General features: G+C 41.7%; 1 protein-coding gene across 2 annotated transcripts in view; it reads left to right on the top strand.

Annotated features, from left to right (window-relative positions):
• The window catches only part of SMAD2 (SMAD family member 2), a 109,179-nt gene that overhangs the window by 69,779 nt on the left and 25,308 nt on the right, over positions 1–14,092 (top strand). The window contains exons 3-4 of one of the 2 annotated variants that reach the window (XM_073619342.1): positions 4,781–4,870; positions 9,191–9,384. In XM_073619342.1, the coding sequence (XP_073475443.1) occupies positions 4,781–4,870; positions 9,191–9,384 (284 nt within the window). The remainder of the gene's footprint in view (positions 1–4,780; positions 4,871–9,190; positions 9,385–14,092) is intronic. The other variant, XM_073619352.1, reaches the window with a different exon arrangement.

The following is a 14,092-nucleotide window of genomic DNA, read 5'->3' on the forward strand; positions in this document are numbered from 1 at the left end:
TGAGGCACAATTCCTCCCACTGACAAAAAAGATGGTGCATTGTTTATTCCCACTGATGTCAGGACCTTTGCTACTGTCCATGGCCACAGTCTGGCCCATATTAAGTCCGAAGGACAGTAAACTGGCCCTTTGTTTTGAAAGTTTGGAGACCCCTGGTCTAGACTCAAGCTGCTTACATTTGCTTGCCATAACGGGGTGGGACCTTCCTACGATGCCGCCATTGTGATGGCAACCAGAGACCCAATCGTGCGCCGCACAAGAGTCGGAGGTGCATGCTGGGTAACTAACAGCACCGATTCCCGGAAGAAAACACTTGTGGGCTTCACATGCCCACAACAAAGATGGGAGCGCACTGCAGGCAGAATATAAAAGTTTGTTTTTTTCTTTTTTTAAATATGCAATAATACAGCGTCCTGTCATAAATTGAGCATTTGTAACATTAGGTTAGATGAACATCTATTCTAGGGTGTCTTTTAAAAAAAAAAAATTAAATAAAATTTACGGCTGGGACTCCACTTTACAGCTGTATTAAATTGGAAATCAAAAATTAGAGATGCCGAAATTCCTTTGCGCTTCTACCAAAAACGTAATATATTGCAGCCTACCAATCATTAGATGCGGTGGCTGCATTTCGTTTTTTTTATTTTTTGCCTCCTCTGTTTTCATCCGGTGAACTGGCCAGTAACACACCACCTGTGTCAGTGAGAGACAACTCTGGAGGAATGAGAACAGGAGACACAGCAGACAGCAGCATTGTCAGTCTGGAGGGGGGGGGGGGGGGGGGGGTGCGCAGGGGAAGGGGGTTAGATGTATTGATTCAGAATCGCTAACAAATTGAAGCCAAACTCTAGCTCACTTTTTATTATCCTTTGCAGCAGTCGATTTAAAAAAAAAAAATTGGGATAAAGGTTTTACATGAATAAATGTTCATTTTAACCGCCCCTGCCAGTGGTAAGAAGTGGTTTGTCTCGTCCATGTAAACTGATACATTCTGCTGGAGAGCTTGCTGCTGGAAAGAAAAACAGACTTGCTGGCTGTATCACCAGATGAAAATAGAACAAAGAGAACCTTGAAATGAGAAATGAATGCAGCCACCACATCTAATAGCTGGTAAGCTGCACCGTCCAGTCATTGGCTGGGGTGGAAGAAAACCCGTTCACTGCAGCAGAATAAAATCAGGTTTTCTACCTTGCAAGACAAGGCTGTGCTGTGTAAATCTCAGGATTAGATGATCAGAAATATGGGACTGTATTTCATCTGTGCGTTTACCTGGAGTTCAGCTTAAAACCAACTGTATGGCCTCCTTCTAGAGCAATGCTTCTGTTTTTAATACCTTATCCAAGGAAATGTATTGTGTTTTTTGTTTTGTTTTTTGTTTTTGTTTTTTTGGATTCATGATACTGATTAGTTTGATGTAAATATCAATGCTTGCTAATGGACTAAGGCTCCATTCACACCTAGGCGATTTGAATCGCCGTGATTCTGCCCACGATTCCAAATCACTGCAAAACGTGGGGCGCGTTTGTGATGCCATACTTAATGGCACCCCAAATCGTGGTTAGATTTTTGCTGCGATTGTCATGTGACAAATCGCGGCAAACCACAATGTGTGACGCCGTCGCCCCAAAAGGAGCTCCTGCTCCTTTTTTGAGGGGTAAGCTTCATGTGTTGTGATTTGGGCGCGATTTATCACGTGAATATTGTGCTCAAAAGACAAACTGGCTATTATGGTTCAGTCACCTTGAAGACCAGCCTCAAGGTTGCCCTAGTACTCCCAGCAGGGGAGTTTCAGAAGTCTGGCCCAGTTGGACTTCATAAGCTCCCGCTAAGCACCATCGCAGCTCCTAGTATCTCTTCAATGCATGTCATGGCAGTCAGGAACATGCATGGTCTGAGCCTGAATACAGCCTCAAGGTTCTTGATGACCAGGCTGACTTCTAAACCACCCCCCTCCACAGCCTGTTTGCAGGGATGAGCAGAACACGCTGCTAAATAAGGATTTTACTTATGTGTTGATGTAGGGGGGCATAGACGCTAGTTGTTTCTAGACACCCACTGTCTTTACCTATAGTGTAAAAAGACATTTGGAAGCCTCTTTAACATTCAAGGCCCATTCACACCATGGCACTGTGGTAATGCAAATTACTGGTTCTCTGCTGTGTCCTTCATTGTGATTTAGTATTGCAGTACATGGTGACGCACTATGTTGCACTACGCTAGAGAAATGGGCCGCAGGAGTGATTTTTGGCCCATTGTGTGTTAGGCAGATTATTCAAGTTAATGGACTGCCTTAAAAGACCGACTTAAATTAGAATTCCAGCCTAAACTTAACTAGTCTTAAAAATATCCCCCACCCCCCAACACCTCTGCTCTTATCACGTGATCACCTATTCACCTGTCAGCCAGTGGAGGCTGCAGGGAAGAAGAGTGCACGGCTGGAAATTCTGGAAGGGGTGATATCACCCATAGTCTTCCATGTCCCAGCTGTTGTTGGCCCTCACTGCTCTCCCCTGCAGCTGACACGGCTTTTTTTTTTTTTTTTTTTTTTTTTTTACATAGATTAGTCAGCATAGGTGTTAGGAGGTGAGTGTGGTGGTCTAATGTGAGTACTTGTTGCACTTCGATTCATGACTGAAGAAATATAAACACACAGCACCTTGCTGCCCTCTCCAGACTGGGGATGTCCCAGATGCAACTGAAAAAACACAAGAAAAAAGCGGGCGCGCCAGCCTAGCGCATTATGTCTAAAAAAAACATTTATTGAGAAGAATGTAATTGTATATCTACTCGCAAACGATATGACTGACAAGGCGCAATAAGGTAACACAATCGATCCGTCCGCTCCACGTGCTCCTGGGCTCAGGAGGATATTGCCCAAGTTCCAAATGGCTTATGTGTTTTAATGGGCTGTACTCTCTTCCTCAGAGCCAAAATGTTTTGGCTTTAAGGAAGTGGGTACAGCACTTGAAACAAGTTGCACCCTCACTTTTCCTTTTTTTTTTAAATTAGGTTTTAGGTTGGAGTTCTACTTAAAACCCAATACAAGAGATAACATGGCCTAAATAGCCCACCCTGTATGAATGGATTCTCGCTTTATGCTGATTTTGGATAGGCCTTGATTTTTTTTTTTTTTATTATACTGTTGTTGGATTTTATAAAACTTTACAAGCTTTTAAAAGGCACTGGAATTTATTCATTTAGGTTTTATAAAATCCAACAACAGTATAATAAAATGGGGGCCTATCAAAAACTGTGTAATAAAGTTAGGGCCCATTCATACAATGTTGGCTAGTTATGCCGTGCATTGGGTTAAAGTAGAACACCAGCATAAAACAACTGGAAAAAACCTTTAAAAAAAAAAAAAAACCTGAAAAAGAGAGGGTGCAACTTGTTTCGAGGTCTGTACCTTCTTCCTTAGAGCCAAAATATTTTGGCTTTGAAGAAGAGGGTACAGCCCTCGAAACAAGTTGTGCCCTGTTTTCTTGTGTTTTTTTAGTTTGGGTTAAAAGTAGAACACCGACCCAAATCCTAACAAAAACATAAAACTCAAGAGAGGCGCAACTTGTTTTGGCTTTGAGGAAGAAGGTACACCCTCCTTCTTCTTTTTTTTTTTTAAGTTTGGTTTTAGGTTGGGGTTCCACTTTTAACCCAAAAGAGAGGGAACAACTTGTTTTGAGGGCTGTACCTGCTTCCTCAAAGTCAAAACATTTTGGCTCTGAGGAACAGGGTACAGCTTTTGAAACAAGTTGCGCCCTCTCTTGTGGTGTGTGTTGTGGTATTTTTTTTCTTTTTTTTTTTTTTTTTTTTCGGTTTTAGGTTGGGGGTTCTACTTTTAACCCAAACTAAAAAAGCACAAGAAAAGTGGGGGCACAACTTGTTTTTCGAAGGCTGTACGCTCTTCTTCAAAGCCGAAACATTTTGGCTCTGAGGAAGAGGGTGCAGCCCTCAAAACAAGTTGCACCTTCTCTTTTCTTGTGTTGTTGTTTTGTTTTTTTTTGTTTGTTTTTTTTTTTTTTTAGGTTGTAGACTGGAGTTCTACTTTTAACCCAATGCACGACATAACGTGGCCTAAATAGCCCACCCTCTATGAATGGGCTCTAACTTTTATTACACGGTTTTTGATGGGCCCTAATTTTATTACACTGTTGGATTTTATAAAGCTATGTAAATGAATTCCAGTGCCTTTTATATGTACTTGTAAAGTGTTTAAAAACGACATTGGTAGAGCATAAGTCTGACTGAGTAATAGAATAAACTGCATTTTGTTTCTCAACCTTGCAGATTGTTTACAGGTTTATTTGTTAGATTTCATTTTTGTATGTGGTTATCTGAAGGCTTCTTAGTGGTATGGCCACAGTCCCTTTATACGAAGTTGCCTGATCTTGTATTACTGTGTAGAGTGCTATGTGAGCAACAGCGCCCCCTGCAGTCCTCTGCCCAGGGTGTCTGTACTGTGACTTGTCATGTGTCAATCCATATTCACATTCAGAGGAAAGGTGACGTTATAACCAAAATGTGATAACCCCCATGAACTCGTCTGTTCCACTGTGTTCAGCTTTTTTTTTTTTTTCAACATTGTCATAGCTTCCAAGTCACCTTATTTTCCATTTAACCCCCTTCCTTTACACTAATGATGCCATTCATTGTATCTTTATATGTGAAGGAAGTGCTCTGTACATTTTCTCCATGTTTTGATATCATGGTATTTCAAGTAACCATGCTTCCATGTTCACATCAACTTTTTATTTTTTTTATTTTTTTTTTTTAATTTTATGCACAGCACTTGCTCTGAAATTTGGGGACTGAGTACACCAAATACCATAGATCAGTGGGATACCACAGCCCTTTACAGCTTCTCTGAACAAACCAGGTGAATATTCTGCCAATCTATTGCATAGAGCTCGGGGCAGGAGGGAGTGATTGGTTCTAGAGAGTGGTGGGGGGTGGGACATTTAGCGACTTTTTGTGCACTTGCAGAATGCTTAATTAGAAACAATTGGACCTGTATCAAAAACTATACGTTATGGTTACCTTTCATTTACTTTGTTTTTTCTTCTTTTTCTTTTCTTTTCTTTTCTTTTTTTTTTCTAGCTGATGATTTGACCAACGAAATACTAAGGGACCTTTCTTCTACACATAGTAGAGGCAGCAATTCTGATCCAAGTTGACCTCAGAATTCTTGCTTGACCCTTTAATTACCTCCAGCTTTAGTGTTGTCACTGGTGGAGGTACGTTGCAGTTTTGAGGGGGGGGTCATTGCCTCCACTTTGTGCAGACCACAAGGAAACTTGACCTTAATTTTTTTGCCTCTAGAGCGGACTCCAAAGTAGTTTTTAGCTTCTGATTCAATCCATCATTCCACGGTTCTTTTATTGAGGACAAAAACCGACACTCCAAATTTCCACTCCTCCAGCAGTTTCAGAACTTTTATTTTTTATTTTATTTTTATTTATCTATTTTTTTGTTTTTTTTTATTTTTCGTCTTTTTTGTTCATTTCATAACCATTTACATCTGCATTTGTGTATGTGCATATGCAGCCGGTCCTTGTGTTTTTGTAGTGTTTGGAAGGAAGTCTCCAAAGGATTTTTGTTTTAATCCACATACAGTATATAAAATAACTTTCAGTGTTGAGGTTGCTTTTATTTTTTCTTTGCTGTGCTTTTTCTTGAAATGCCTATTTTTTTTATTTAATTTTTTTCCTCTGGCTGATCGTGTTTTGTGTGCTTCCACGCTAGAATGCGGGTTTGAACTTGTGAGCGTAGGCAGGCGGTCAGGGTAGAGCAGTTTGAGTGAAGGGGGTACACTGGGTCTATGGTCCTGATTTAGCGAGGAAAGTTGCGGTTGCGGCTTTCAAAAGATAACACCGGTGTTTTTTGCTTTTTCGGCTTTGCTTACGTTTTTGTTCAGTGCTGCTGCGGTCTTTGTGTTTTGCATGACAATCTAGCATCTGTTTGCTGCAGTCTCTCTGAATGCTTACTATGACCTCAGCTTCTACTGTACGTAAAAAGTATTCCTTTTATTTTACTTCCTCTTTGGTCTAATAGCCTTCTATATGAAGTATGTTGTGTGAACTGTGTGATGAGGTTAAAGAGGCTCTCCACAAAAATGATGTTTTTCCTTTATTTTTTTGAAAGCAGTGGGAAGCATCTGAGTGTCCCCCATCATCCGCCCCATCTGATTCCCCCTTGCCCATTAAAAAGTGGGGAAGGGGTATCTCCATTTTTTTTAAATATTATTTTATTTTATTTCTTTTGGAGGCCATCAGTCCTGGTTAATTCCTGATGCACACTACTAGCTGCTGTACAAACGATCCGATGTTAGTACGGTGATCTCCTTCGCTGAGCTGTTGTGTTCTGACAGAGGGACGGCCCCCCCATCCCCGTCAGAACACCCCTGTGACGAACCCCTGTCCTCAACAGGACTATATCCGCTGTAAATGCTTCCTTTGTCCAGAACCAGCACTATCCACGACCCTTTAGCCAATCTAGTCACCAGTTGTAACACAGTGTAGGGTGAACAACATCATCAAACTCCTTTATTCCAGCACGTTACGACAGATGTCCCACTCCGAGACACTTCCCCTCCACCCTTGGATTCAGGGCGGGGTAAACTGTCCAATCACAATAGACACACAGGTTAGGTGGATTCAAACTTCTTATCAGTAAACAGTGTTATCAACAGGGAGAGCTGTTGGAGGAATCCCCCCTCCCCTCCACATAGACATCCATCCCATAATATACGTTTCTTCCAAGGCAGACAGACACAAAGAATGAAATACAACCACACCCCAAACGATCACAGCAAAGAGTCCACAACCGCATGAGACAACACACAATATATACAACTTTGAGTCTGACTAGCACAGGTCATAGTGGGGTTCTCAGGCACCCTGTGCCCCTAATGGACACAGGGTGATTTACACATAAGAGGGTCCGGGGAAGCTGGACACGGGAGTTTCCAAAGCCCCCCAAGGTAAGCTGAATTCCACAAACCCCCCACCCAAAGTGACTCCTGTCACAACTCCGATCAGCGTTTTCCACCATTGGCTGATAGCATTGAACAGGAGCCAGCTGCTGGTTTTCCAGCATGCTCATCTGACGGAAGCTGGCCAAACGGCTGACTTATGTCAGACTGGGTGCCTTACACACAGGCTGAATGCCGGCCAGTTTTTATTGAACCGGCTGAGGTCACCCGACATTTGGCCCTTGTGTACGGGGCTTTAGTCTACAGTACTGATTAGCTCAGACATGATCAGATCAAGAGAGGCTTTTGTAGACCAGTAATGAACTAATTCGTGTGTGGATCCTAGTCCTGACCTACCTGAGCGAGTCCGCCAAGAACCTCTCACCTGTAGTGGGCTGCGCAACGGGAAATGCCTCAGCTGCTTATGATTGGCCCAGTACAGTGACCACTTCCTGGCGGGCTGACTAGGATCCGAATGTGTTCAAACTTATCGCTGGCCTACGGAAGCCTTTCTCAATCTTTTTAACAGAGGAACCCTTGAAATAGCTTTTAAAGTTACAGGAAACCCATGATGATGATAGTAATAATTACCTGACCTTTAGGCTTCATGCACACCGAAGCTCGTAAACAGACGTTTTTAGGAGTTTGGGCGTTTTTTTTTTTTTTCCAACGGCCCATAAACTCCCCTCTGTGTTATCCTGTGGGGGTTATTTACTAAAGGCAAATCCACTTTGCACTACAAGTGCACTTGAAATTGCACTGAATGTGCACTTGGAAGGGGGACATGCAAGGAAAATAAAAAAACAGCATTTTAGCTTGCACATGATTGGATAATAACATTTGTTGTGCAAAGTGGATTTGCCTTTCGTAAAATAACCCCCTGTGTGTCCATGCACATAAGGACGTTTATCAGCAGTGGAGTTTATGGGCTGTTTTCTCAACGCCCTAAAATCGCGTTCAGGAGCTGTTTTTCTGACCACAAAAAAACGTTAAACGCTGATAAACTTCCATAAACGCTCAAAAACCTGGCTCACCAGTGTTTTTTTACCAAAACCATGTAGTGCAAGGGCCTGCCTGTTTGCAAACAAATTGAAACGTTAAGGTATGACCTCATATTATATGGTTTTGGTAAATCTGAAGACAAAAAAAAAAATCTGCAGAAAATCTAATAGTGATTATGGGGGTCTTGGTGTTTCCCCCAAATTGGTGCGTAGCTGAGAAATACATTTGAATATATTGGTTGTCAGCGTAGGGGACCATTACTTTAATGGTCAGTATAGAATCCCCTTACGATGTTGATTAGTTCAGAAGTGGCCTGAGTGCAAAATCTGGTGCAGCTCTCTGCATAGAAACCAATCAGCTTCCAGGGTTTTTTTTTTTGTCAAAGCTTAATTGAACAAGCTGAAGTTAGAAGCTGATTGGCTACCATGCAGAGCTGTGCCAGTTTTTGCACTCTCCAGTTTTAGTAAATCAACCCCACACTTTGAATGCATTATTTCCCGACTGGCATAACATGAGGCAGACACATGTTCACAAACCTGGAAACTTCATAAATATGATCTCCTCCTGCAGTGCAGGTCAATTTGGTTGATCTGGGATGACCTCATTCAGCACTGTTCCTGGGATGCATACCCTGGGTCTATCCAGACTGGCGCCATGTGCCAGCTGAATGAAGGGTTCAGATGTTCCCCTCATTATCAATGGCGGTCACATTTGTCCTGCTTTGGTCTAGCCCTTAAATCTTACAATCCTAGCTGAGGATTCTCTCTCCCCCCTCTCCTTTTAGCAGGCAGTTATTGCCTCTATTTAGGCCCAATGGAACATTTTTTTTCACCTTCAATTAGTAATCATGATGCATGAGTCTGCAGCAATAAAAATATATATATATTTTTTTTTTATTACATTTTTGAAATATCAAAAAGCCTAGTACTTGGATTGAATACAGGTTGACGGCCCACCTGGGTTTAAAAAAAACGTTCAAAACAACAAAAAGCAAGGCAATTCCTTGTCGGATGCCTTCGGTGAAACGTCCATTTGTGCGGGGATCCTCTTCAACCACAACCTCTCTGATTCTGTGTGAGTGTTAAGGACAGAGTGGTCTCTTCTATGTTCCTTCTATCTTTTTTTTTTGCTTCACTGCTGTTAATATCTAAAGACACAGGACAAGCCTGTTTTTATTTTATTTTATTTTTTTTCTTCTTAATTATCCACCCTTCTGCTGTCCAGGTCTCTCGATGGCCGCCTTCAAGTGTCCCACCGTAAAGGGTTACCGCACGTCATTTACTGCCGCCTCTGGCGCTGGCCAGACCTTCACAGTCATCACGAACTGAAGGCAATTGAAAATTGTGAATACGCATTTAATCTTAAGAAAGATGAAGTGTGCGTCAACCCTTATCACTATCAAAGAGTGGAAACTCCCGGTAAGTGGACTGTAACCTCCTATATATATATACACATATACATACACACATATATAGATGGCTAGATCTATCTCTCTATACCCCTATCTCTCTATACCCCTATCTCTCTATACCCCTATCTCTCTATACCCCTATCTCTCTATACCCCTATCTCTCTATACCCCTATCTCTCTATACCCCTATCTCTCTATACCCCTATCTCTCTATACCCCTATCTCTCTATACCCCTATCTCTCTATACCCCTATCTCTCTATACCCCTATCTCTCTATACCCCTATCTCTCTATACCCCTATCTCTCTATACCCCTATCTCTCTATACCCCTATCTCTCTATACCCCTATCTCTCTATACCCCTATCTCTCTATACCCCTATCTCTCTATACCCCTATCTCTCTATACCCCTATCTCTCTATACCCCTATCTCTCTATAACCCTATCTCTCTATAACCCTATCTCTCTATAACCCTATCTCTCTATAACCCTATCTCTCTATAACCCTATCTCTCTATAACCCTATCTCTCTATAACCCTATCTCTCTATAACCCTATCTCTCTATAACCCTATCTCTCTATAACCCTATCTCTCTATAACCCTATCTCTCTATAACCCTATCTCTCTATAACCCTATCTCTCTATAACCCTATCTCTCTATAACCCTATCTCTCTATAACCCTATCTCTCTATAACCCTATCTCTCTATCTAATATCATATCCGTTATGGATCATACAAACGGGTGAGTAATACAGGTGCTACAAATACATATTGCAAACCTTTACAGAAATAACAAGATATGACTGGAGAGAAAATTCTGCCAGCATGAGTTTACAGTCTGGAGTACATAGTCTCAGCACATGGAATGGGTCGGCCTTTCTGCTTTTTAAAATGGTTGGGGAAACCCAATACACAGTCATATGAATATATGTAAAGGTATTTTACTTAAAGTGGATGTAAACCCTCTCCTATACCCAGTGAAGTGAACAACCTCAGATTATACTCAGAGATGAAACAGTTACATAGTAGGTGAGGTCGAAAAAGTCCATCAAGTCCAACCTATGTGTGTGATTATGTGTCAGTATTACATTGTATATCCCTGTATGTTGCGGTTGTTCAGGTGCTCATCTAATAGTTTCTTGAAACTATCGATGCTCCCCGCTGCGACCACCGCCTGTGGAAGGGAATTCCACACCCTTGCCGCTCTTAAGCTGCATACACACGATCCGAAAATCGTATAAAAGATGCCACATTGGAATCGATCGTACGATAATCGGAACGTTAGTATAGAGCTTTCGAGAGCCAATCAGGACAGTTCATCCAATATTATTCTATCGGACATGCACTGAATTTTTTTGCGTACGATGCCAGATCGGACGATTTTCGTTTAATCAGTACACCTATCATTCGAAAATGCAACACAAATGCATTACAACACATGACATCACTTCCGAATTTTTATGCTGTCGTACGAGAATTTTCGTGACTTTAGTAAACTCATCAGATTCGACGTGAGATTAGCATGCAAAAAAAAATGCACGATCATTCGTCCGATAATCGGATCGTGTATACCGGGCACTACAGTAAAGAACCCTCTACGTAGTTTAAGGTTAAACCTCTTTTCTTCTCATTTTAAATGAGTGGCCACGAGTCTTATTAAACTGCCATCAGCGAAAAAGTTTTATCCCTATTGTGGAGTCACCAGTACGGTATTTGTATATTGAAATCATATCCCCAAACAAATCTCCCTACATAAGTTTTACTTGTATATCTGCTGTCTTTCCCTTGCTATATTCTTTAGAATTCTAACATCATGTTAGAATTCTTACTTCCTCATTCAGCTGTAGGAGTAGTGTCTGGGCTTACACTGTGTCACAGCTGATTGGAGGAAAGGCACCCCCCCCCATTCACATAGTCAGAAAAACGAAGATACTTGCAGAGCTGTGCTGTGACAAGACAAGCTCTCAGCTAATCTATTTACACACCCCCGACACAAATTTCAGGCTGCTTTTACCTCGTGTCAGAGAACGTGTCAGAAGTTATCATGCTAAATACAGAGGAACAAAACAGCAGAAAGACATGGGACTCAGGGCTTTGAAGAGAGATAAGTAAACACTACAGATATATGTGCCCAGGTCAGATTTCATGAATCAGGTTTATATCCACTTTAAAGTGTAAGTTCACCTTTTACAGAAAATCTGTAAAGTGACCTTTACACTGGACTTGCCGCAATCTCCCCGCTGTCATACACCGAAAAGCCGCTTCGCCGATCTGGGGGATTTGAAATCCAATCCGGTGGCTTTCTCTCCTCGCAGCGCTGACAGTACAGGCTAGACAGCTTTTGATTGGTCAGCGCCATCCATATGATGGTGCCGATCAATTAGAATCTTTGTAATCTGTACTGGTTAAGCAATAAGTACACAAGATTAAGCCACGGGGGGGTGGTCTCAAATCCCTGGACTGGTGAAGTGGCTTTTCGGTGTCTGACTGCGGGGGGATCACTGCAATTTGGTACAGCGGGACCAGGTGGGATGGGGAGTTTTTGTAAAGGTAAACTTAGGCTGGCCATACACTATACAATTTTCTTTAGATTTACCTTCAACTCTGTAGTGCAATGGCCTGCCTGATTGCATACAAATTGAAAGTGTTTAGGTTTCACCTCATATTATATGGTTTTGGTAATCTAAAATTGAATCAGAAAATTGTTTAATGTTTGGCCAGCCTTACACTTTAAAGTGGAACTTTACCCATGACAACTTGATATATATAAAAAAAAAAAAATGTTCTTTAGCAAGGAACTTGCATTCCACATTAAAAAATATGCTACCAAAATGAGTGCTGTAAATGTGCCTCCAGCATTGCTCCTGTTTCTTCTTGCTGGAGGCTGCCATTTTGTTGAAGCCCAGAGCCCCTAAACAGCAGTAAATTGTTAGGTTGTCAGCAGATCGGCCCCTATAAATTCCCCACTAAAAATAGCAACTGAGCATGTGCAGAGCAGGGTGAGACAGTATATTACTGGATTTTAAACAGTATAGGCACTTATTTTTTAATGTTTTACATAGCTATACCTGCAAAAGGTGCCTGCAGGATTTTTTTTTTTTTCTGACTAAAGTTCCACTTTAAATTAAAGTGCAGAAAATATGCATTTTCAGTCTAACAGGAATAGAATATATGAATAAAAATGTATCGATCGAAGCTGGTATTGCACCCTTTAGCAGAAATTATATTCCATGCAGTTATTTTGCTTAACTGCTCACCAGTCTGAAATTTTACGCCAGTTTTTTTTGTTTTGTTTTTTTATTGCAAAATTTTTGGGTTTTCTTACTGGTTAAAAACACAACAGAAACACGGACCTTGGACTTTGCTAACACTGGAGAGTGCAAAATCTGGTGCAGCTGTGCATGATAGCCAATCAGCTTATAACGTCAGCTTGTTCAATTAAGCTTTGACCAAAAAAAAAAAAAAAAAACTCTGGAAGCTGATTGGTTTCTATGCAGAACTGCACCGGATTTTGCGGACTCAAGTTTTAGTAAATCTCCCCAGCGGTCTGCGTTCAGGGTCAGCTGTATTCACATGCAACTTACTTAGTTGAGCGGTTACAGCAAACTGCGGTGGCTCCAGCCATTGATTTGTGCAGAGTAGAAATCTGACAGCCGTCGCTGACTGCGCTTGTCCCTGGCCGCATGTGTGTAGGCTAATCGTTGGCACCTAATCTGGACCACCTGATTCTTTTCATGTGATATTTGATTTCTTATTATGAGAATGAATACGCCATGTCAAATTGTGTCGTTTTGTTCATGCGTATCGCCTTTATCTGTAGACAATGTTTGAATGGAAAACTAACATTTGCCTTTTCCAATAGGTTTAAAAAGTCAACCATTTCCATTGGGTGTACTTATTTCACATGACCGTATATGAAACATACTATATAAATCAATCCATTTTACCTTAAAGTGATTGTAAGGGTTCGTGTTTTTTCTTTAAATAACAAACCTATACTTACCTCCACTGTGCAGCTTGTTTTGCACAGAGTGGCCCCGAACCTGGTCTTCTGGGGTCCCCTGTCGGCTCTTTCGGCTCCTCCCCGCGTTAGATAACCCTTTAGGAGAAGCGCTCTCCTGGGGGATTACCTTGCGGGCGCGCTCCCGAGTCCAGCATTTGGCGTCCATAGCCACCGAATGCAGGACTCAGCCCCGCCCCATGTGTCATTGGATTTGATTGACAGCAGTGGGAGCTAGTGGCTGCGCTGCTATCAATCTATCCAATCAAGAGCCGAGAACCCTGGGCAGAGAGACAGTGCATCCCCGTGGGTCAAGTTCCAGGGCTCAGGTAAGTAAAATGGGGGGCCGGGGGGCCGGTCACTGCCAGGTGTTTTTTCACCTTCATGCGTAGGATGCATGAAGGTGAAAAAACACAAGGGTTTACAACACCTTTAAATGGAGAACAAGTTCACTTTATCATATAAGATAGTATTCTATACAGGTAGCTTTATCTATTTTTTTTTTTGTCCTGTACATTTATATGTAGATCTAGTTTTGCAGTAAAAATGGTTCTATTTTGCACAAATTATAATATGCATACAGTTATCGCAACACAATATTTTTGCAATAGTGGTCCTTTACCTCTTTGTTCTAATACAGCCTCTACTGGCCATTTTTGTGTATTAAGCACTTGACGATCAGCACTGTAACGGTACGTTGCTAGACTTAAAGT

Source organism: Aquarana catesbeiana, linkage group LG01, assembly GCF_042186555.1.
Source record: "Aquarana catesbeiana isolate 2022-GZ linkage group LG01, ASM4218655v1, whole genome shotgun sequence".
NCBI classification, from domain to species: Eukaryota; Metazoa; Chordata; class Amphibia; order Anura; family Ranidae; genus Aquarana; species Aquarana catesbeiana.